Source organism: Mirounga angustirostris, unplaced genomic scaffold, assembly GCF_029215605.1.
Source record: "Mirounga angustirostris isolate CCGP_5_RB_7025 unplaced genomic scaffold, mMirAng1.0.hap1 SCAF_6, whole genome shotgun sequence".
Lineage (NCBI taxonomy): Eukaryota > Metazoa > Chordata > Mammalia > Carnivora > Phocidae > Mirounga > Mirounga angustirostris.
The window spans coordinates 20,240,748-20,267,245 of record NW_026991714.1 but is presented as its reverse complement, the minus strand read 5'-3'; the positions used below and the strand labels follow the sequence as shown (position 1 = coordinate 20,267,245).

The 26,498-nt window shown below is 32.9% G+C and overlaps 1 protein-coding gene across 1 annotated transcript; it reads right to left on the bottom strand.

The window, feature by feature from the left end:
• Positions 1-5,455: 5,455 nt before the first annotated feature.
• On the bottom strand, positions 5,456-24,246 carry RGS18 (regulator of G protein signaling 18). Its single transcript, XM_045876895.3, has 5 exons — positions 23,976-24,246; positions 23,174-23,275; positions 22,089-22,150; positions 7,330-7,496; positions 5,456-5,856 (listed from the first exon to the last, which is right to left on the bottom strand). The coding sequence occupies exons 1-5, from the start codon at positions 24,092-24,094 to the stop codon at positions 5,599-5,601; spliced, it is 708 nt and encodes a 235-aa protein (XP_045732851.1). The 5' UTR covers positions 24,095-24,246; the 3' UTR covers positions 5,456-5,598.
• Positions 24,247-26,498: the final 2,252 nt, after the last annotated feature.

The window sequence follows — 26,498 nt, the reverse complement described above, 5'->3', positions numbered from 1 at the left end:
CAAATAGTGACAGTTGCTAAGCACAATCAATACTATTTGTGATATTCAGGGATTTAAGAAATGCTTCTTTTCACATGATTTTTAAAGCAAAAAATACTATTTCATTGATTTCTCTCTAGTTATTTTGATCTGTTATTAATAATTCTAATTCTCAAATCAAAATCATTTGCAAAGCATAAATATTGTCTTATTACATCACCCCAAACATGGGCCTATGGATTTTCTTCAATGATGAAGAAACAGTGATACTGTAGGCAGAGAAAATACAGTTTCCCCAGTAGACTGAAAAATAATTGTAATTATTACTTATCTATTAAAAATCACACTACTGATATATATATTTATATATGTATATAGCATCCTGAAATCTTCTTTTACTTACAAATTCTTAGCAAAATAGCCATCTGGAGAAAAAAAACAAACAAGAAAATATACCATAAGTTGGCTAGCAAATAATAAATTAATGGACCAAATTGCAAGGGCGTTGTTTCCTTCACGAGCATGTGATTTTTTTTAAAGAATATTTTAATTTTATTCCACAATAAATATGCTTATAAATAATAGGTAAACAAATAAAATTTTATGGTTTGAATCATGATTTTTCAATGAAATTTTATTTCATAGTTTCAAATATCATTCACTTGATTTTTTTTGGTTGATATTCATTTACCAGGGTCTCTTAATACGCTACTTGTCAATTTTCTATCAAAGATTTCCTTCCAAAGCCTCTATATTAAGTGATTTTCTGTCAATAAAACCTAAATACATTTCTGAAAACTCCTACTTAAAGGGAGCCTGTAATGAATCAAATTATAGTGTGAATGAAGTCCATTTATCTCTTCCATGAGATCTCTTCAAGTTTCTAGAGATAAGCATTTTAAAGCAGGTTTCAATGGAAAGATAACAATTCAATATCTAACCTCATACTACAAGGTATATTCAGACATATTGTGAAGACACAAAGGTGCAACTCTGGTGTTTTGCTACATCACATGAAAGTGTCTTGCTATTTTTTAGAGATAGATGAGGAAAAATATATGTGAATGTTTTGCATGTTGTATTGAAATAACTAAGTTTATGTGTTTGCCTTCCTAGGAATATCATTCAATGTAGTATCCTCAACAATACAGTCTACACTGTGTGATTCACTTTTGCATTCCTACCATACAATGACTGGAACAAAGGTGAAGCATAGCATATGTTTACTGAACTGCAGGGGTTCTGTAGGATTAAATAAGGATAAATAAGGTATAGAATATTCCAAGCTATAGGACATTAAATAAAGTATTACTGGTATTGTTAAAACTGATTTGACGTCATTTGAATTTGTGTTTAAATATTCTAGTTTCTCTGCAAGTAACAAGAGTTCAGTGTTCAGAAAATAACTGTTGGTTTCACATATTGATGACAATCTTTCCAAATGCTTTCCATCTACTTCCTTGCTTTAGTAAAGAGAATCTATTAAGCACAATTTTCATTTTTTTAAGTAGCTTCAAATTTAATGTTTCAATTTTTGTTTTTCCCACAATTATTAATTATTTTCTGTGGATTGCTAATGATATCAGAAATGGGACTGCAAAGAGACTATCTGAAAGTCAATATTGTTGTTCTTGCTAAATTCATGGTATTTCCTTTGGTTGTGACTTCTAAGAGTTTCATTTCACTCTACAAAATTCAATTTGAAGGCAAGTTTCCACAAAAATATGTGTTTTTCTATAAAATGGTTATATCCTTTAAATGTACAGTTCATACTGGCTTTTTATTTTTCATAGGCTGTTAATTTTTCTCTATTCTTTGTCAAATGATATGATTTTTTTAAATGTTGCTTCATTTTTTATTTTATTTACTCTCTGAGGGATTTTTGTACAATTGGTTGATTTATAAAGTAAAAACAAATGAAATTAGCAAAACCCCTCAATCTTAAATACAATGTGTTTATAGATGTGTGAATGATTTTTGTTTGTTCTGCTTGCATTTTATGCAAGATGCACAAAGTTTGTGCGAATTAGTGGGTCTACTGTGTTTCTCTTAAACAAAGGAAGGAATTAGCTACTCAACTCCTAACTTCAAAAGATAAATGATACCTGCATTATCAGTCATAGATGAATTTACTTACTTGAGATAAATATGAAGGAATCTCTTGTGTAAAGCATACCTTTCAGCTGAATATTGTATTATGCAAACTTTATCAGGGAACATACCATGAAGAAAGTTTCTTTCTCTCTCCCTTTCACTCTATTTAATTCACCTCCGAATATCCAGCAGCTAACAGTACCAATCAAACACAAAGTGTTCAATAAATATTTGTTCATTCATTCAACATGCTACAGAAGATGGGTTTGGCTAGGTTATATTACCTTTCATTTTCAATATTGAAAAGACTTCAGGTAATGTAAATGAACAAACTTGTGGTTAAATTGGCAAGGATTTTTGTTTTTCTTTCCCCTTTTATAGACCAATGATAATTAAAAAGCAAGGAAATTAAATATAGTCAGTGTAATACAGTGAAAATAAATTTAATGTGTTTAAATTTTAGTTAATATTATGGCTTTGGGGAGTATTTGGGGGAGCATTTTGGGGAGTACATATCTTGAATATGCTTTGTCCTGTTTTTTTTCCCCCCTCTGGGCAGCATTGCACATAATTAAAAAGTTAAGTTTTTTTCAGCTTTGTCTTTAGAAGAATATTTAAGTTTATAATTTTCCAATATTTTTTTATGTGGCTAAAATGTCATTATTTACTTTTCTAATCAATATAAAATCATAAAAGACTTGGTGAGAGTAAGAGCTGTCCCCATAGTTTATTCAAGAAAATCTCATTATTCTCAAGGGACATTTATTTGATTTTAACATAAACATTAGGAAAATTTATATTATAATTAAAATGTGATACTTAAATACCAAGAATAATTCTCATCATTTCTGTTCACGCACTAAAGGTCAATTAATCTGTACTTGGTATTTGACAAATATTTTTAAATTTAATCATCTTAAGATCACTGTAAATGTTTTATTTCAATATTACAAATGAGAAACTGAAGTTCAAAATGCTTAGGTAACTTTCCCAACATACTACACTTGATAAGTGGCAGAGCCAGGATTCAAATAAATATATGCCACATTCAAATAAAAGTAGGTGTTTACTCTTTGCTGAAATGTGAACTTTCCTCATAATGCTTCCTGTTGCTTCCATTTGATTCCATAGTCATTTACTGAGCTTCTATCATGTACAAAATACGACACATAGGTACTGACTTTTGTCTGTGGGCTTCAAGATACTCCAAATTATCTTCTTCAATCCATTTAAAGATTCTGTTTTATATATATGACATATATGACCAGTAAAAAAAAAAAAGTAAGCTACATTTCCCATGATTTCTTTCCTTTCACGTATTTCTAAGTTTTCTACAAAAGTACACTTTACTATTAGATCAATATCTCATATTAATTTTTAGTCTGAAGTTTTCCTTCATTAACCACACTTACTTGCCTCTCTTCCTTGCTCGGGCATCAATCAAGAGGTGCTTTGGAGAATAGCAGGTTGCCTACTTAGAGTCAGTAAATGTAGGGACCATAGAGGATAGAGGATTAGAATTAGAAACCCTGAGCCCTTATATTAAAAAAAAAAATGTGTAAGGTAAAGGTGCTTAGAAGTTAAATGAATTTCTGAGGCTCACACATCTGTTTAGGGAGTCCAGGCACTGAGGTTCTCAAGTTCTTGGGCTTTCATTGTATTTCTGCAATGCCTTCAGCCAGTGCTCAGTACTGTCTGCACATTTTTACTTGGCTTTTTCACTTCTCTAATTGTTTATTTTGTTTCCTGTTTGTGACCACGTTGTCCTTCCCATGGATACAAGTTCTTTGAAGTCAGGCATTAACTTAATCAAAAAGTCCTGGTATGTTTTTGAAGTGTCCCATTGAATTCTTTAAACAAGATATTGGACATGTCTGAAAAGTATTACAAATGAAAAAGCTACATAATATGTCTTTGTGGTCCTAGAACAATGCTGCTAAAATCAGCCTGCGATTTTTCTAATGAGACCAGAAAGCTCGTATATCAAGTCTTAACTGTGCATGAAGCAATCAGACTCTTTGAAAAGACACTTCCAAAAAAAAAAAAAAAAAAAAGAAGAAGAAGAAAAGACACTTCCACAGAAAAAGAAAATAGAAATCAGCCAAAGAAAAATTAAAAATCACTTCCTTAGTTGATTTTGAAGTGCATGGATTTGTTTTCATATTTATAACAGTATAAAGAATTGAATTAGCATTAAGATCAGTGACAAAACACTTTAATTAATATTTTCTACCTCAATATCATTCTAAAATAAGAAAATATGTTTATGTGTAGTTTGATGACAGGATAATCAACAATCAGCAAGAGCACTTAGTGGTCAAATAAACATTAACTGTATGAATAAAGAAATTAAAAATATTTATTACTATAGGTTATCTGCAGTTTTTATATTTTACATTTCAACTAAAATAATATTTGCCAAAGCCAAATGTATGGCATATTTAAATACAGACATTTACATGCAACACACATCTAAAATTAAATATTTCCCTAAAGTAGAGACATATATACTCCTCAGCATAATCTTATTTGAATAATATAGTATTAAATGACTCAATGAGACTTGGAACAAGAACACAATCAATGGGAGAATACTTTATTTACAGGAACAAATATAGCAAATGCATGAGTCTCCAGGGCCTTGGACTCCTTGCTTCTTTACCTCCTCTCATTTCTAATTTTTATCCCAGTTCTAAAAGTCCAAAAATGAAACCTAACTACTTTTGGGATAAATCTCCTCTGAGCCTCATTCAAACCACTGACTGCCCACTACTTTAGTAGCAATTTCTGTTAACAGATGAGAAGATGCCCCTAGTCCCAGCCTAGAGCTATGTATAATCTGGTCATGTTTTTATGACCATTAGAAATGTGCTCCACTTACTGGGTAAGTCCATGTTCACTTAAGAATGAGCCCAAACGTGGTTCCCATTCTCAGTTATCAATGTGGGTTATGTTTAACCTGGAAGTTCTATGTGTCTTCCCCAAAGTTCCTGTGTCTAGCTTATAACTAGAAGTGATACATTGCTTATTCTTGAACCAGGGTTAGTAATCCAAGAACAAATGATTGTCCTCTCCTATTGTAAGAAACGGACATCTTCTACTCTCTCTATGCCTGAGAGAGAAAGAAAGAATCTTCATCATTATGGAAAATGTGTTCTGAATATATGGATATCTGAGCATTAACTTTTTTACATGTAGAAAAAAATATCCAAACTAGATATTTGGTCTAGCTATTGACAATTTTGCAAAAGCTTAACTTTAACTCAACTATGGTTTTATAAAACGTTGTTATTACTTCTTTACTTTCCTTCCATTAAGTAATAAGTTTTTCTGACTATGAATGGAATGAAGTCAAATGGAAGGCTTTACAGAATATATTGGTAGATATAGTAGGTGTTGTTATAAGGTAAGTTTTGATTTACATTTTTAAAATCCTTTGATATGATGCATTTGTTAGAAGTAAACATGCTGTATATTAAAAGCAGATTACAAGCTTGCCATCAAAATGAACAAAATTAATTTTCTTTATAACCAAATGGCAACATCTGACTTTACATCCTGGAACTCCGTACAGGTGAATGAGCGTGATCGTCTTCTAAGATTTGTTGGTCTCTGAGGTCTTCCTTCTCTCAAGTCTAAATAGATGTCAGATTTCAGAAAACGTGTATAACTGTCTTGTTCCATAAGCTGATACACCCTGCTTTGTGCAGCATCAAAAATGTGTAGGGTAGGTTGGGTGATGCTCTTAGTAATGACTTCTTTGGTGTGAAAATCAAGGTTAACCTGGATGATAATAATAACAGTAAAGTATGATTATGGTCAATCTACTTAAGTAAACACTTTTGAAAAACAAACAGTGCAGGACTGATCCAATGTTGGAATGGGCATAAGGCACTTGGATGCTTTTGTGATTTTTTTTTGTTATAAGCCTAGGGATCCAATGATTTACTCTGGGCTGGCATTTCATCTGACTCTTCTTTTCCTATGCTCCCAGTCCTTCTCACTCTCTGCTAATTTAGAATAGTGAAACATTGTAAATATCATATAGACCATTAGGTTAACCCATTTTCAAAGTGGGAACAAAACTTCATAGAAATTAAATTATTTTGAGTGAGGGCAAAGAGTGAGTTGGGGACATATTTAGGATTTCAATGTGGGGCTTTTGTCTTATCCCCGTGCTTTTTAAATTTTATTATGATGCTTTATTACAAGCAAGTGTGTGCTGAAAATGGATAACTTTTAAAGATATAAAATCCTTTCATGTTTTTACCAAAGCACTACTGCTGTATCTGATTCTGATGGATGTAAGTTTTCACTTAGGGTTCCTTCCTTTTCCCTCACGGGTAACACCATACCACTAGCTGCTTTTTAAAAATCTGTTTATAAAATTGGCCATGGGAAAAACAGAATAATGCACGAAAACACAGAATAGATTGAAACATATTGAAACAAGAAAACAATCATCATTCCATGTGAAATGATACCCACATAGACAATGCTACCTCATGGACAATACTAATTTACAGTGAAACAGAACTCTAAACATTGATAGCCTACCAGTTCTACCACTTCATCAAAGAAACACTATTTATTGAACACATAATAAAACTACAGAAACTCTATTTAAGTTATTTTTGAGGGCAGTCAGGTAATGTTTGCTAGTTTTATAGTTTTATTGCTATAGTTTTAGCAGTTGTACACACAATTATCTCACCCTGAGCTTGCAGTCAAAGAAAATCACATTTGTTTTTTCACTTGAGCTCTTGTCAGATTAGGTTTCCCTCATCTAACAATTATGAAATTTTCTTTTAGTCTACCTTAAAGTGGACAATAATTATTTTGGGGCAATCAAACTTTGCATAGGTAGATGAGCTCACACTAAAATGGTACAATATACAATCTTTTTAATTTGTCTTGCCTTCCTCACTTATAGAAATTGTTAGTTAGAGACATTGCTTATGCTTAGGTGATGAATATAGATAAGTGAATGAATCTAAATGTTGCAAGTAATTGTATTTACTCTTAGTCTAGAATAAAAAATAACCCCAAGGAATGACTTCAATTATACTTTTACTTTCATGGCAAGTCTTACAATGTATTCTGTTTGTATATGGGAATTCATAGAAATATCCATTTTTGCTTCAATAAAATCTTGACATTTCTGGTAGAATATATGAGGATACAGATTTGATAAAGGCAGATTCTCTCAAAAATTTTTCAAGCAGTATTAAATTTTTACAATCATCTTTACTGTACCTCTTGTGGAGCATCATTCCGTATAAATTTCTCATATATTGCTTTTGCTTTAAGGATAATTTGTTGAGGGTCTTTACTTTTCTTGAAATCTTCACAGGCTATCCAAAATTCAATGTTTTCCTCACTGAATTCTGTTTTAAGGAATCTGGTAAAAGTCTCCAGTCCATCTATCAGGAAAAGAAGTGATATATTTTAACTATACAATATTAATGCTGAAGAATTGTACTACTTGATATTTTTTTCCTCCAAATATTTATTTAAATTTCAATTAGTTAACATGCAGTGTGATACTGGTTTCTGGTATAGAATTTAGTGATTCATCACTTATATACAACACCCAGTGTTCATCACCTATTTAACCCATCCTCCCGCCCACCTCCTCTCCTGTATTGTACTACTTGATATTATAGCTATGTCTTCCCTCTAATGCAGTGAAGAAACACACATATGCACACTATACATGGGAGACCTCATATAAATTAGCTGTAATATTCACAATTATGAAAAGTAAGTATCAGTCCTGTTGAAAGGAGGTTGGTATCATACACAGACCTGAGGAAGAGGGACAAATCCCTACTCCGGATCTTGCTTTGGGTCTCTTTCAGGTCCCTCAGTGCCTTTCTCAGGGATGTGGGAGTTATTCTACAGAGCCAAGAAACTATTCCACCTGGTGCCCATTCTCTCCACGCCCCCTGACTTCCAGACTATGCTTCTATACTCAGGACCCTGGAATTCCCTGTCTAAAAGCTCTATGTTGCCAGGGTTTGCACAGTCCTCTTCCCCAAGTTCATCCACTAAAGGCACACTGACTCAATGGTATGCATACCCTTAGAATAGGACTTCAATTTGAAGGCTGGGGTGTCTACCCAAATGTGCAAAGAGGACTTTCACAGTATGGAACCAAACCATGAATAGAAAGAGAAGGAAGGTAGGCAACTTGATAGAATAGAACTGTAAAGAGTCTGAGAATTTTAAATTCAAACCTAATGGTTACACAGTATATTTGTATAAATAAAAGGATAAAATATATATTTATAACAGTTTGTTAGCTTGATTTATAGCTCTTAAGCATTTAGATATTTAGCATGGGATCTCCATTTTTACATTTGTTCTGAGCTCCATCAATGTTAGGCATTGGTATAAAGTTTTGTGGAAGATGGCCAGAATTCAAATTCATGTTTAGCTAGTTACTATGTAGTCCTGAGTGAAATACTTTTCTTTCTGTGCCTCAGTTTTTCAATATTTAAAATTAAGATAATGATGATACCTACCTGATAGGGCCGTTTAGAGAATTAAAAGCATTGATCCAAGAAAGATGGAGTAGGAGGACTTTCACCTTGTCCCAAAGATACAACTAGATAACATCCATATCAGTGTAAATAACCCAGAGAATGACCTGAGGCCTGGCAGAACAGACTCTCCACAGCTAAATGTAGAGAAGAGGCCATGTTGAAGAGGATAGGAAGGACAGAGACACAGTTGGGAGCCAAACAGACCCATGAGACTGTCTGCAGAAGGGAGGGACACAGCAGGCACCGAGAGGGGAGATAAACAGACCCTTGTTGCCAGGCACCCCAGGCTCAGCCACAATAGTAGAACACATAACACACATAGGAGACAGATTCTGGTGAATAGGGAACCTTGCACTGCAGGGCACCACAGGACTTCTTCATAAGGCCACTACTTTCAAGAGCAGATGTTGCCGACTTTCCTAACATATAAAAACAGACACAGAGAGACAAAATGAAGAGATGGGGGATATGTCTCAAATGAAAGAGCAGGACAAAACAGAAAAATAGACTTAGGGTACTCAGAAACACTATTAAGTGTAATAACTTTATCATTATATGGATCCCAGAATAAAAAGAGAGAGAAAGGGGGGAAGAAAATTTATTTGGAGAAATGATAGCCAAAAAATTCCCAAATCCAAGGAAGGAAACAGAAATTCAGAACCAGGAGGCACAGAGAGCCCCCTATAAAATCAACCCAAGGAGGTCCACACCAAGACACACAGTCATTAAAATGGCAAAAAGTAAAGATAAAGATAGAATTTTAAAAGCAGCAAGAGAACTATTGGCTATTTACCCCAAATATACAAATGTAGGGATCCGAAGGGGTACATGCACCCTGATGTTTATAGCAGCAATGTCCATAATAGCCAAACTGTGGAAAGAGCCAAGATGTCCATCGACAGATGAATGGATAAAGAAGATGTGGTATATATATATGCAATGGAATATTATGCAGCCATCAAAAGGAATGAAATCTTGCCATTTGCAATGACGTGGATGGAACTGGAGGGTATTATGCTGAGTGAAATAAATCAATCAGAGAAAGACATGTATCATATGACCTCACTGATATGAGGAATTCTTAATCTCAGGAAACAAACTGAGGGTTGCTGGAGTGGTGGGGGGTGGGAGGGATGGGGTGGCTGGGTGATAGACATTGGGGAGGGTAAGTGCTATGGTGAGCACTGTGAAATGTGTAAGACTGTTGAATCACAGACCTGTACCTCTGAAGCAAATAATACATTATATGTTAAAAAAAAAAAAAAAAAGGAAGAAGATAGCAGGAGGGGAAGAATGAAAGGGGGGAAATTGGAGGGGGAGACGAACCATGAGAGACTATGGACTCTGAGAAACAAACTGAGGGTTCTAGAGGTGAGGGGGTGGGGGGATGGGTTAGCCTGGTGATGGGTATTAAAGAGGGCACGTTCTGCATAGAGCACTGGGTGTTATGCACAAACAATGAATCATGGAACACTACATCAAAAACTAATGATGTAATGTATGGTGATTAACATACATACATACATACATACATACATACATAAATAAATAAATAAATAAATAAATAAATAAATAAAAGCAGCAAGAGAAAAGAAAACAGTTACATACAAGGGCAACCCCATAAGTCTATCAGTTGATTTTTCAGCAGAAACTTTTCAAGCAAGAATAAAGTGGTATGATATATTTAGAGTGCTGAAAGAAAAAACAAAACAAAACAAAAAAACCCTGCAACCAAGAATACTCTATGCAGCAATGTTATCATTCTGAATAGGAGAGATAAAGAGATTCCCAGACAAACAAAAATTAAAAGAATTCATGACCACTAAACCATTCCTACAAGAAATGTTAAAAGGAGCTCTTTGAATGGAAAGGAAAGACTATAAGTAGGAATAAGAAAATTAGAAAGCACAAAAACAGTAAAATTAAGTATATCTATAAAAATTGATCAAGGGATTCACAAACTAAAAGGATGTAAAGTATGATACCAAATACCTAAAACATGGAGGGTTGGGGAGAAGAGTAAAGAATGGGTTCAAATGCAAGCAGCCATCAACTTAATATAGACTGTTATATGCATAAGATGTTTGATGAAAACCTAGTGGTAACCACAAATCAAAAACCAAAAATAAATATGCAAAAAATAAAGACAAAGGAATCCAAGTATATCACTAAAGAGAGCCATCAAACCATGAGAGAAGAAAGCAAGAGAGGTGAGAATTAAAATTTTAAAGCATGCAAAGTGCTTAAAATGGTGACTGGCACATAGTATTATACTTTGTGGGTTTTGCTGGTGATGATGTTAATGGTCTTAGTGACTATCATTTATTTAAGCCTCAGTCAGGTAAAGTTTACATAGTTAGAATGTGGCAGAGTTAGAATTCATCCCTAAGACAAACTGACTTTAAAACTAGTGCTTATTCAACTTTTTATGATATTCTATTTTTTTTTTTTTGGCTTATACACATTTTTAAAATTAAACTTCCTTATTTTGAGAAAATTATAAATTCACATGTTGCTGTAGGAAAGAATAGAGATCCCATGTACTCTTTATCCAGTTTCCACCAATGTAACATCTTGTAAAACTGTAGAGTTGTTGAACCATGCAAGAGTTAGCAGTGCCAAACCCCCACTCCATGCAGTCAAATATCTACTTATAACTTTTGACTCCTCAAAAACTTAACTGCTAATAGTTTACTGTTGACCAGAAACCTCACAGATAATCAGTCAATTAACATATATTTTGTATATTATGTGTATTGTATAAAGTATTCTTACAATAAAGTAAGCCAGGTAAAAGAAACTATTATTAAGAAAATCATAAGGGAGAGAAAATGTTAGATTAAAACCTAATGGTAATCACATTTATAGTACTGTACTGTGTTTACTGACAAAATCCAAGAGTAAGTAGACCTATACAGTTCAAACCCAAGTTGTTCAAGGGTCAACTCCAATAAAATATCACAAGTAAGATAATGATATACCACTATTTAACTATTTACCCATTGAAAAACATAAAGAAGTGGGTTTTTAAAATTTATTTCACTTTGAGCAGAATTATTTTTCAAATAGATTATTATAACAACCTTCTAATTACTGACCCTTACTCTTGGATTCCATTACTTGTTCCCACACACTCTTAATTTATTATCCACATTCTAGTCAGTAATATCTTTCTATATACAGACTTCATCATGTTTCTTTACTTTTTAAAAATTTCCAGTAGTGCTTTTCATCTCTTTCCACTATCTTTTTCACACACTAAGCTCCATGTACTTAAAAACATTGTGCTACAGTTGCTTGCTCACTTGTGTTTCTCATGTTACTTTTTAAGATTCATGAGATGAAGACTCTTGTCTAATTTGCCACCAAACTTTGGAACTGTGGCTCAACAAAGTCTATGTTTTTGTTACAAACATTACACTTAACAGCAAGGGCTTTATACTAGTATTGAGGCAAATTAGAAAATGATTGGTTTCAAAGGATCAAACTGGCTGGAAAAAATAAAGAGGATCCATGGGTCCATGGGGGATATAATGGATTGCCAGAAAAATAATCCAAAACTCTTTAAAGGAAGACAACATAGTCTAGACTCCTCTATCTTCCTTTATGCTCACATACAATAAAAATTTATTAGGCATGCAAAGAAATGTCTAATGTGACCCATTATCAATAACAAAGGCAGTCAATAGAAACTGACCATGAGGTATCCAAAATATTTGAAATAGCATATAAGGACAGTAAAAAGGCTATTATTTAATTTGTTGAAGAATATAAATGTTAAAAAATACATAATGAGTGAATAGATGCAAAAACTCAGCAGAGAAACTGAAACTATAGAAACAATCAGATGGAAAGTCTAGAACTAGAATAGAAAATACCTGGGGTAAAAAATTCATTGAATGGGCATGACAACAAATTAAAGACTACATAAGAAAGGGGAGTCTACTAGAAGAGAGTTGAATAGAAATTATTTAATCTGAGGAAAGGGAAAGGAGGTAAAGAATAACAACAACAAAATTATGGGACAACCAGAAAATAAGATGTTAACTACATCTAATTTATATCAATGATGACATTACATTTAAATGGACTAAATACTCCAATTAAAGGTCAGAGATCATCAGACTGCACTCAAAATTAAAATTAGACTATATATTGGCTACAAGAGACACATGTTAAAAATAAAATATTAAGAAGGTGAAATAAAAAAATGAAAATGGTACACAACATAGGTATTTAGCATCTGTATAAAAACAATTTGATGTGGCCTGACAAAGTGACTTCAAAACAGAGAGTATTTCCATTTCATAATTATAAAGTGGCCAACTATTACTAGTAAATAATAATCCTAAATATATATGGACTTAGTTGCAGAGCTCTAAAATATGAGAAGCAAACTGGCAGAACTGAAAGAAGTAGAAAATTTTACAATTACAGTTGTAGATTTTAATTCTGTTCACTTATAAATTTATAGAACATGTAGACAGAATATTAATAAGGTTATATAAAACTTAAAATTATTAACCAAGTTGACCTAATTGATAATTATAAAACACTATCCAACACCTTTTCAAAAGCACAAGGAAGATTATCCAAGATAGACTCATGGTAGGTAGGATGTAAAATAAATATAAACTTCAAAAGAATGATATCTTATAGAGTATGTCCTCTGCCCACAAGGGTTTTAATAAAAAAATTAATACTAGTAACATAACTATAAAAGTTTCCAACTATTTGGAAATAAAATAACACACATACATTCATAGGTCAAATAAGGAATTACAAGAGAATTTATGATATATTTACAATTGGATTATAAGGAAAATACAGCACATCAAAATTAGAGGGGTACAGTTTAAACAGTATTTAGAGGGAAATTCATTGCATGTAAAGCATACTAGTAAAAAAAGAAGGGCATAAAATCAAGATATAAGTTTCTACCTTAAGAAGCTTGAAAATAAGAACAAATTAAAGCCACAATAAATAGAAGGGAAAAATAATAAAAAGAGAGAAGAAATCTATATGAAAGAAAACAAAGCATAGAGGAAATTAGCAAAAACAAAAAGTTGGTCCATTGAAAACATTAATAAATAGAACCTCTAGCAAGCTTGAGCAAGGTTGTTTCATAGTATAAAGCAAATCAGGAATATTACCACATCTCTGATAGATATCACAAAGATAATAAATATTACGAACAACTTTACACCAATAAATGTAAATTAAACAAAATAGGAAAACTGTTAAAAAAAAAAACCTACCCCAAATGACACTGAAGCAGTGAAAAATCTGACAGCCGTAATCCAATTAATACAGACTTTATAATAAAAATATTCTCCCCTCCCCCTAAAAATTTTGGATCCAGATTTGGTGAATTTTATCAAACACTTAAGAAAAAGTATTCTAATCTTATATAACTCCTTCCAGAAAACAGTGGAGGGATGAATACTTTCCACATTATTTTAATACCAAAACCTGACACTGCTTCCTCCCCAGAAATAAATAAAATAAATATTAAGAAAGACAGAAAAAGAAAACTACAGACCAATATCCATCATGATCAGAGATGCAAAGATTCTGAACAAAAAGACTTAAAGACTTAAATTTAGCAATGTATGAAAGGAGAAGCAAACATTCTAACATTATGGTTAAAAGAATTGTGAAATAAAACAATAGCTTTCTTTCCTCAACTCATTTTTACTTATATTCATTTCTTATATTCACTACTCTCTTGTTTTGTTTTGTTTTGTTTTGTTAAGATTTTATTTTTTATTTGTCAGAGAGAGAGAGAGCACAAGCACAAGCAGGGGGAGAGACAGGCAGAGGGAGAAGCAGGCTCCCCACTGAGCAAGGAGCCCAATGCAGGACTTGATCCCAGGACCCTGAGATCATGACCTGAGTTGAAGATAGCCCCTTACCCCATTGAGCCACCCAGGTGTCCCATATTTACTACTCTCTAGAATGATTCCTTATGGTCAGTGATGGCTTCTAATATAAAAAATTCCATACGGAGTGAAGCAAGAAGAATGAATCTCTATTGGTAGAATTATGGAAATTGAGAGATTTTGCATTTATAACATGTTTAGATATTCTGAGGGCTAAGTGCTGCTTATATGTACTACCACATTCAATCTTTACAACAGATGCTAGGAATATGTCCTATATTCATTTTCATAGATGAGGAAACTGAGTTTCAGATAAGTTCAATTTTCCCAGATCTCACTTTTCAAACAAACAAACAAAATAAGTTGTAGAAGCGTATCTTTCTTAAGAAGGCAACATTTTCTGTGGTAGGCATAGTAACAGTCCTCCAAAGATGTCCATGTCCTAATTCCCAAAACCTGTGAATATGTTACCTTACATGGAAAAAAGGAGCTTTGCAGATGTGGGTATGGTTAAGCACCATAAAATGGGGAAAGTATTCTGGATCATCTAGGTGAATAATCTAATCCAGTCTAAGCACATGAGTCCTTAAAAGTGGAAGAGGAAGGCAAAAGAGTGGGTCAGAGAGATACAACATGAGAATGACTGTTACTTATCTTGAAGATGGAAGAAGATGGTCATGAGCCAAAAAATGTGGTGGCTTCTAGAAGGTGTAAATAGTCATGAGTTTAGAGCCAGCAAGACAATGGAGACCTTGGTCCAAAACTGCAAAGAACTGAATTCTGCTAAACCCTGAATGGGTAGGAAAGGGATTCTCCCCTAGACCCTCCAGAAGGGACAACAGCCTAACCATACCTTATTTTTTTTTCCCCGATAAGACCAATACTGTACTTCTGATCAACAGAACTGTAAGATAGATTTGTGTTGTTTTAAGTCACTAAAGTTATGGTAATTTGTTACAGCAGCAAGGGGAAACTAATACAATCCTCAAACTATGTTTTGCATTTCACCATTTATTTCTCCTATATATAGAACTTGTCCTCTTTGTCATGAAGCACAATTTTTTTTATGTTTTAAGAAATTTTTATTTTATTTTATTTTTTATTTTATTTTATTTTTTCATTTTTTTATTCTTATGTTAATCCCCATACATTACTGTTTTAAGAAATTTTTAAAAATACATTAGAGATACAGGAACAGGAAATAACATGACAACCTATAGACATATCCAAAATATTGAATATGGGATAACTTTAGCCACTACCATGACAAAAGAATCATGCAGCTCTATCCAACTGCTTTTGGCAGGGGATAGAATTGGCGTTTTCACTGCAATTGGCGTTTTCACTGGAATAAGGGGAGATTTTTTTTTTCTCCGTAAATTAACCCTGAGCACCAGGTGTTAGTGGTTAAATGTTTGTAAAGAAACTAGGAAGACAAGCAAAGGTCAGGCTTACAAGAATTTGAGAAACTATCATTTAAGACTGACAAGTCAGAATTTGTCTATAGTCATTAGATGCTAATAAGATAATTACCGGTTAAGTACAACCTTTTTAAAGAGGTCTTAGTGCTAAGCAGTTCCTGAATGAGTCTACAAACTCTAACTGAGAATAAGGAAGAATGATCAATGTAGGATATTTAACAACTTTTATTTTTTAGCTCATTTAGTATTTGATTTTTCAAGATTTATTTCTTAACGCTGCATAGTGTGCTTTTCTCCAAATGTAGAAGGGAAAGATAAATGGGTAATGATTTTTTGGAGCATTTTGATGCACAGATTTTCCTCAAATACCTAAAAATGTATATGTTTCAGAGTCAAAATAAAATGCCTGCAATCTTGCAATGAGACAATAGTCTGTTCCAGGTTAAACCTAGTTTGGAAAGAGGAAATTAAGTACAAGCATTATTGAGTCTGTGAATAAACTTACATTGACCCCATGGTCAATGTAGAAAAAACCTTTCTGGTTTCAACTTCTTCTACCCATATGTCATGTATAAGTATGATTGGTCAGTTTTTACATGCCAAATTATTCCTAAAGTGAGTTAATAAACGTCACAATTTTGGGAGAATATGACCATTACTTTTCCTATTAATAGATCTCCATTATAAAAAAGTGTTTTGCGCTAAACATCTAAAATGAATCATCCATATGCCAGGCAACTGAAAATGTTACATATTAAAAATAACTTTCTTCACCTATCTTTTATTTATAAAACACCTAGTATGAACATGAGGACTATATTATATACTGAAAATGCAGTAATATTAATTATAATAGAAGTTTTAGGTGTTTGCTAAGTTTTTGGCACATTGCTATATGCCTTTTATTAGCACAGCTCCATTTAGTTTTCATGTCAACCCTATTGGAGTAAACCATTTTTACAGATGAAGAAGTTGAGGTTCAAAGAAAGGGTTAAGTTGCCCTAAATTTACAGCTGGTAAAATACAGTGCAGAAGTTTGAACCCAGATGTATTTTGTTCAAAGTTATAAGCTGCAGTAAAACAACAAAGTCCCTACTGCTGAGGAGTATGAAGGTCAATGGGTGGGCAAGACAGGCATTTATATACCAAGGACTAACAAAGGACACTTGTGGGAATTATTTATTCTGTTTGGAGCAGTGGAGGAAAATCAATTTGCATGGAATTCAAATAGAAATCTTAAAAAAAAAATAACATAAATGTTTCTTAATATATAGCCCTTTACTAATTCACAAAATATGAGTGTCAACTCTGTGCCAGCCATTGTGCTCTGGAATATCATGCAAAAGGCCTTTGTTACCATGATTAGTCTTGAGTTTGATACAGACATTCAGAATGAAGTCCCAGCACTAATATTAGAAAAAGTGCTATGTGCTAAAAGTGCTGATGATGGGTTAATCAAAGTGAATGGATTCCATTGGCATAATATGAATATAATAAAGAAGAATAAATACTGATTCAAGAAATGGATTAATAATGAATGAGAAAGTAGTTCATTTATTTAAAAGTTTAAGTTATTTTTTAAAAAGTAATATGCAATATTGTGCAAGATTATCCCAGCACATTAGTTACTTCCTGTTTCTCTTGCTCACTTTGGGCAGCTACATTAAGTCAGGTCACAATGGAACCGTTCTGCACACAGAAGGATTAACTTACCAAACAGTCTTTTAGAAGGCAGCAGTGGTGAATGCAGCTGCCGAAAGTGCTTGATAGAACCTGCGATTAGAATCCACACTGGAAGAAGCTGGCTCAATGTGTCATACAAATATGAAACGCCTGTGATTGCATGTTTCTAAATTGAAACTCTGGCATCTGTTGGAGAATTCTTCTGATGCCAAGAAACCAAATGAAACAAAAAGTCAAGAAACTCTCAGGTTGGAAACTCAAGTACAGTATTACTAGGTTGCATGTTTTCCCCTTAAATATTTGGCTATGTCATAGCTCTTGACCTGACACAGAATGTTGTGGTTACTTTTGCAATAATGATGTATTTATGTGATCCATTTATAATTTAGACTGGATTTTACTTACTTTTATCCTGAGACAGATTAAGAAATTGAGTGTTTGTTATGGGTCAGACTGATTCAGAAATTTAACTTTGCAGAACACTGGAATCCCTTATCTTGCAGAAAATCAGTAACTGAAAATTGGGAAGGGCAAGTTGAAAAGCCACAACATAAAAAGTGTAAGGAGAAGCACTCATTTCCTTCTGCAAAAGTGAAGTATCATTTCCTTGCAGCCTTTATTCAAAGTCAGTAGTAAGTATTTTCCACAGTATAATCAGTTTATCTTTTTAAAGCAAGGGGGTGCCATGACTTACATATTCTACTTCTCTCATCTATTATGAATTATTCTCAGAATTAAGTTTAGTAGAACCACAATACAGGGTGCAAAAAAAGTCCAAGCAAATATTCATTAATGAAAGGGTAAAAAATATTGGAATTATTTGCCATGACTGGAAAATGCACAGTTATGTAGTAGTTGGAAGATTTTCTTACGGATAGAGACTCCCTGCAGGAAAATAACATCCTCTTTCACATCTTTTACTGATTGAAGATGTGATGGTTAGAAAAATCTCTAATTACAATCAATCACTCTTCCATATTCTACATGTGTGCCTATAAAACCCTGCAAAACTTCTGATAAAGTTTACCAGCAACTAAATAAGTTCAAACTCTGACCTGTTACCTTCTCACAAATCTTGTTCTCCCACATCTTTTTCTCGTCTGTAAAAGGCACTGTCATCTTCCTATTAATATGGAATAAAATCTAGAGATCTTTGGCTCATCCTTTTTCTTCATCTTCTATCTCTTCATCACGTCACTTTACAATACACACATTCAATCAGTCACCAAGTTCATCTGTTTTCTTTCCAAAATAGCCCTTACCTTGAGGTTAGCTTTTATATTTGTATCAATCTTGTAGGTAGTCCATATTACATGGATAGAATTCTACTTTTCTGTCCATCAGTTTTCTAACAAACTCTTCCAAAGTTTGTCCCCAACTCGACTTTCCAATGTGTTTGTTCACTACTCTGCCCCAGTGAAAGGGAACTGGTTGCTTTTCCAAGTTGTACTGAAATCTCTTATTTCTCTAGCCATTTTCCTGCCTTTTTCTCAGCTCAGGAATTATTTTTTCTTCTGCCTGTTGAAATCTTGCACACATCTATATAATCTCTTTTAACAATTTTTGAAAGGTTACACAATACATTGCAAGTTATATAGCATTTTTTAAATTAATTAATTATTTTCAAACATATTGAGCAGCATTATTTTACTTTCAAAGATACCTTATGTGAAACCATATACATATATGTATACAAACACACACATATATGTGTAAGTGCAATATACATATACATATACATATAATATTATTAGAATTGATTTGCTAACTTTGTATTGATAGCATTTACTTTTATAAAGTCAATCAGTGAATCACAGATAATCTGATATTGGTTTTTTAATTCATAATTTTTGTTTCTATTAAATAGCATTTAGAAATTATTGCTTTTTATATGTGTAGTTAAATTATAAATTTTTATGATTCATTTCACAATTTCAGACAAATTTGTCAATAAACAGGGATGGTGGAAAAAATGTATCCTAATATCTGTATAGAAATAAGAGGAACATTTTATTTTAGAGTAGATTCAGATTTATGGAAAAGTTATGAAGATAGTGGTTTTCTTATATCCCACAACCAAGTTTCCTCCTATTATTAACATCTCATATTGGCAAAGTACATATGTTATAATTGATAAACAAATACTGATACACTTTTATTAACTAAAGTCCATACTTTGTTTAGATTTTCTTGGATTTTATCTTCTGTGTTTTTTTTTTCTGTGTTTTTTTTTCTTTTCTTCTGTGTGTTTTTTTAATTTTTAAAAGAGTTAAGCTACATTTGAAGAATGAAATTTAGATAAAATAGCGGGATTATCAAAACACTCCATGGATTCTGTCACTTCTGTGAAATACAGCAAAAACTATGCTCTTTCTGTTTTAGTCTCATCTGTCTACTGTCTGTCACCCTAAGCCACTCTTCCTTTTTCAAATTGTTTCTCAACAGAGAATTACTTTATTTTTAGTTCCCTAAATAAATTGCATTGGTTAATGCCCCATGCCTATGTTGGCTCTCCACTTGGATGGTTTCTCTCCTTGTCCAGCTAGTGAATTTTGATTAAACCCCTAAAATCTAGAGTAAGAACCATCTATTCTGTGGCTCCATTTCTAAAGATGCTAATAATCAGCACAGACTGCTTTTAATATCAGCCATTTTTGTCAAACTAAATACTCAAATTTCTATTGTATTTTGATTTGTATTTTGTTTGATTTCCCATTTGACTAAATTTAATATAATTTCCTTTTCCTTTATATAGACATGACATACAGAATTTGAGAAACTTACTCATTTAACCAAAGGGGAATTCTGTAAAATTTGATAGAGTAAGGTCTTTCTTGAAGTGCGTGCATGTGTATGTGTGTGTATGTGTACTAATGAGTATAAGATCTTTCCTTCTTTTTATTTTGTTTGCCTGGAGTCAAGACAGTAGAAATGAGCTGAATTTAACCATTGCAACCAAAAGATGTTTTTAGCTGATTATTTTAAGCTTTATAATTTAATATTATAATAAGCTTTGCAATTAATTGGATTTTGGGGGGATTGATTAAAAGAATACTAGTAACATAATTTTTTGTGAATTCAATATAATTTAATTAGCACTTTGATCAAGAGCAATGATAATAATGTCCAAGTGGATCAGTGCTGACTTCCGTTATCACGTTGAACTCTCTTGATTCAAATTACTGCTATTTTACAGCTCTTTAATATTTCCACCAGCAGAGAAAAGAGAGAGAGCAGCAGATTTAATTTTTTCCATTCAGTTTTGACTACTTGTAAAACACAATGATTACAGAATGCCAGGGGAAAATTTTCTGTAGGACTAATTACCCTTGCTGAATCTTTCTTCTCTCTGTGTGGGTTGTGAGAATATGATGAAATTATTATGTACCAATTTATTAAGTTCAATAAATAAATACAGCCTATATCTTTCTTTTAATTGAAATTTCACCCTGTAAGTGATTTTACCCAGTTGGAAATAAACTGGAAAATAGAAAAAGATTACGAAATTTATGGTTGATAATTATTATTTTTCATAATAGAAGTAACAATTTACATTTGTGTAGTGTCAGTTACTGGTTTCTTATTCATTATCTCATTTAATCCTGAGAGAAATCCATTCCTATTGGAGCTAAAGACATTGTTATCTCCATTTACAGTTGAAGAAGCTGAAAGTCAGAGAAATTAGGAAGCTTAACTAAGATTATACAGCCATAGAACTCCGATCTCAAAGGAACAGTGGGCTAACCTTTTCCTAGAAACAAATTTGGTTATATTATTTGAGCACTTAATATTTATCAGGTGATGTGCTGAGTTTGAGCATCCACAGATGAAAAGACATTTGCTTCCTTATAATAAACCATCAAATTAAAAAAAAAAAAAGAGTAACAATGTAGGCAGTCTGTCCTCTGACTCATGCTTTATTAGTGTTGAATAGTCAAACAAGGACTCAATATTTGTCCTCACCTTCCACCTCACCTACAAAGCTTCATCTTAAATATCCATCTGATTCGCAACTCTTCTACAAAATTCTGCTTTAAAAATAGAGGATTGATATGAAGAGTGAAATATTTACAAAATTTGAAAAAAAAAGTATTTTCATGAGGGTTACCTGAATTTCCAATAAAAGAACTACTTTAAATTTTAGATCACTTAACAATAAAAATAACGTGGGTAATCAGGTATTTAAAAACCAAGGATCTCATTAAAAAAATCAATAAATTAAAAAATTTGAAACTATTAATCACAGCACAAAGAGGTAATATTTCAGCCACAATAAATATTTTTTAGTAAAATCAGAATATTTAAAAAACATTTTCCATTTGTTGACTATTCTACTATTTAGTTATTTCTCTTGATCAGAAACACAGATTGCTGTAAATTACCAGAGTACATTTTTATGACAGCCTGTTTTATATAGTTATGTGCATACTTTGCGTAATTTTCCATTAAGATGTAAAGCGTTTGGGAAAAACCCCACTAACCTTTACGGGAAAGCAGTTTGTCAAATGATTCACCCCATATCACTGCTTCTTCAGGGGAGACTCTGTTCAAGAGACAGAATGTTTGTAATGGAGTATGCAGAAAGACTGTTTCTAGATCTGCTCTAACATACTCTTTAATACTGCTCTTTTCAGTTATAGGGTTTCTTCTTTTATTATTATGTAATGAAAGTTGTGTATACATTGGAAACTTCAAAAACATTGGTCAAATTTTTTATTGATTTTGCCTACCAAACAATATGTTAAAATAACATATAAATATTAAATATTAAAGAAATCAGGTCATTATCTTTTTTTTTCTTGAGAAAACAATTTATTCATCTCTGCATATCCAGTTTAATTCAGCAAATAGAAGAACCTAAACTGACAGTGACTTTTAGCCAAACTCTTTTTTAACTGCAATTTCCTTGAAGCTCTTACCACAATACACAGCAATTTTTTTTTAAACAGATAGAGGAAGTTTGGCTAATGAGGTTCTAAAGGGATAAGAAATATATTTAAAAAGTTGCAATACAACAAATATATTACAGTTATAATTTACAAGGTTGAATATATTTGTCTTGGACCTTTTATTGGTCATATTTCATTTTTGGACAAATCTGTATTATACTACTATATAAGGCCACTTCATTTTCTCTTTGAATTAAAGAAATGGCTAAAAATGACAAAACATCCCTTTTCGTGCTTTTTTGCTTTTATACTTACAGGCATTTTTTTCAAACTACTAAGGGAAGAGATGAATAGCTCTCCTCTATGACAATATTATATTGTGAAACTCTTAAATTAATGAGTATTTCATCAGTTTATAAGGAACAAAATACATCATTTAAAATTGACAGGTATATAACTTTAAAAGAGCACTTTTAAATTTTTATAAGGTTATTTAATTCAAGGTATTAAAGTAGTTTAATTTTATGGAATATTCCTAGTTTTTTGAAATGAGATCTCTAACCTTCTTTATATTACTGTGTAATTTCCAATAAAATGGAAATTCCTAATTTCCTCTTTTTTAAACCTTTAATGATAGAATAAGAAAATCTTCCCTCAAATAATTAAAAGTTATTCACCTTGTTTCTTTGGCCAAGTGCCCAGATTTACTGGAGTGGGTTTCTTCATGAAACTCAGGTTTCTGCACGAGAAGACTTAACCTATTTCTTTTTTCCTTAGCTCTGAAAATGAAAAGGCATTAGCTTCAGGACAATTTGGATGACAATTAAAATCTTTCCTTCTGACTGTTAAACAAATTTGGGATTGGTCATCACCTGAACATCCCTTCTCACCCACCATCCACCCCCCCACACTCACAATGGTTTTCCTAGTGAATTTCATCCAATTTGGGGAGGAATTAGGATAGCATATGTGAAATATATTTTGTTTTTTCCCTCAGTGATTTTAATGTATTTGAGATTATATTTCAATGAAGATTGTCACTAGTTGTTCTGTGTGGTTAAATTGTTGCACTTTTTCAAAAATAAAAACACTTTAGGGGTGCCTGGGTGGCTCAGTTGGTTAAGCATCTGCCTTGGGCTCAGGTCATGATCTCAGTGTCCTAGGATCGAGCCCTGCATCAGGCTCTCTGCTCAGGGGGGGGGGGGTCTACTTCTCCCTCTGCCCCTCCTTCTGCCCCTCTTCCTCCTCGAGCTCTCTCTCTCTCCCTCAAATAAATAAATAAAATCTTAAAAAAATAAATAAAAACACTTGAGATTTAACAGGTATTTACTCCTAGTAAACAAAGAGACATTTTTCCCCAATTGTAACACTACATTCAATGTAGTTTCAACCAGATATTTTTAAAAAAGTGTTAACAAATATTCAACATTAATCATGTTTTTAAAAGTATAAAACCAATTTTAAAAATTATGATTTTACCTGATTTTGGCTTCTTTGCTTGTTTCTTCTTTTCCTGAACCATGTATTAACTTGAAAAAAGTTTTTTCTTTTGATTCGCACATATTTAATTGAGGAAAGAAAACCAATGATGTTTCCATCTTCTCTCTCTAAAATGAAGAGATGTCTAATTTGTTACATCCTTCACCTGTTAATGCTATTTCATAGTTATACATGGTACAATAAAAAGTTATCTTAACTCTGTCAGCAGTGCTTAAAAAAATAAAGTAAAAATGGAGTCAAGAGCTGTGTTTCTGTCTCCACAAAAAAGTAGAACTGAGGAACCGAAGTACAGTTTGGTCCTGAGCTGTTTAGGGAAATGATATTACAAATTTGCAAAATGACTCTTGGTCTCTAAGATAAAGACGAGTATTACCACAGTGCAACTTCTCTTTCTAGTTTGTGCAACCAGAATGATGCTTTAATAGACCCAAATGACACTGTCATTTCCCACAGGAAATTTTTAAAAAGTTTTCTTTTTTTTTTAAGATTTTATTTATTTATTTGATAGAGAGACACAGAGAGAGCAAGCATGAGCAGGGGGAGGGGCAAAGGGAGAGGGAGAAGCAGACTCACCACTGAGCAGGGAGCTGGACACAGGGCTTTAACCCAGGACCCTGGGATCATGACCTGAGGCAAAGACAGACACTTCACTGACTGAGCCACCCAGGTGCCCCAAAAAAGTTTTTAAACGTGTATAGTGTGTATCAAAATATGTTGTGGTGAAGTAGTACATTGAATGCTAGGAGATATTTTCCATTGTTCTTAAATTTTTTTTTACTTATTTTAATTACATTGAATTAAGTAAGTTACATTTAATTGACATAATGCTTTGTAATGTAAATTACATTTGCTTAACATATTGTATCAAAGTAAGAATATAGAGGGAGTTTTATAGTTGAAAGAGACAGTAGAAAGCATTTCATTCAATACTTTTTAAGCACAGATTCATAGAATGATTTTAGACATTTAAGAAATTTTTATCAGTCCATGGTGAAAATGGGGAAAAAAGATAATATGTAAATTTTTTCTTTTTTTTTTTAAGATTTATTTATTTGAGAGAGAGAGTGCATGTGAGCTGGAGGTGGGGCGGGGCAGAAGGAGAGGGAGAGAGAGAATCCTCAGACTCCTTCAGACCCGTTCTCGAGCTCCATCCCAGGACCCTGAGATTATGACCTGAGCTGAAATGAAGAGTCAGACCCAAACGACTGAGCCACCCAGGTGCCCTGTAAATTTTCTTCTTAAACTACACATATTTTAATATGAAGGAAGTCCTTATTTTGAATTTGCCTTTCTATTTTTTTTATTGTTAAAATGTTCTTTTTGAGGAAAGATTTTAACTAGAGACAGCAGTTTGTATGTTTGTTATTTTACGTTCTTATTGAAAAAGAAATGGCAATTCAAATTTGGTTCAACCTCTGCTTCTTTTACTGTTTTTTGACAACTCTAATATCTAAGAAATATTGATGTAGTCCATAACTCACATTTTGTAGAAAAGGAAACCAAGAATGATAGATATTAAGTGATTTATTATTGCAAATTCTGGGAGGCCAGTAGAATAAAAGATCTGGAATTATCAGAGCCTTCAATAACCAGGAGCATGTTATTTAGTCTTTCTAAAAGAGCCTTTGATCTGCAGGAGTGAATACTTTAATTCCTCTAAAATTGTATATATTGAAAAACAAGTTAACAAATGTAAAGGAAACCTGTCTTATTTTTAGCCTGCTCCAGTTATTGATTTCAAGAAAATAGTTGTCAGGGATACCACCTAGGAGCTCAAAACATTTGCAGAATTGAAATCAAAGAATATTTATTTATTTATATATATATATTTTAAAGATTTTATTCATTGACTTGACAGAGAGAGACACAGCGAGAGAGGGAACATAAGCAGGAGGAGTTGGGGAGGGAGAAGCTGGTTTCCCGCTGAGCAGGGAGCCCAATGTGGGGCTGGATCCCAGGACCCTGGGACCATGACCTGAGCTGAAGGCAGATGTTCAACAACTGAGCCACCCAGGCACCCCTAAAGAATATTTAGTATATATTTATACACACTCCCTCCTGATTCTATAACTTTCACTCTGAACATATTTTTAAATTCACCTTGGCTGAAAATTGACTGTAAAAAGACTATATTTGAAGTACCATATCCAGAGGAGAGACAGAAACTTACTGATGCTTTTCATAAGATTGGTTGAAATTGTGTGCAAGATGTGCTATCTACAAGCTGATAGAACTATGGAGAGATATATTGTGAAAATATGGACACAAGGAAACTGCAATAAAGGCCTGTATAATGGTGTGAAAAAGAAATGGGGGAAGGAGCAAGATGGTGGAGGAGTAGGAGACCTAATTTTGGTCTGGTTCCAGGAATTCAGCTAGATAGCTGCTATCAGACCATTCTGAACACCTACAAACTCAACAGGAGATTGAAGAAAAGAATAGCAGCAACTCTCTAAACAGAAAAGTGGCCACTTTCTGGAAGGTAGGATGTGTGGAGAAGTG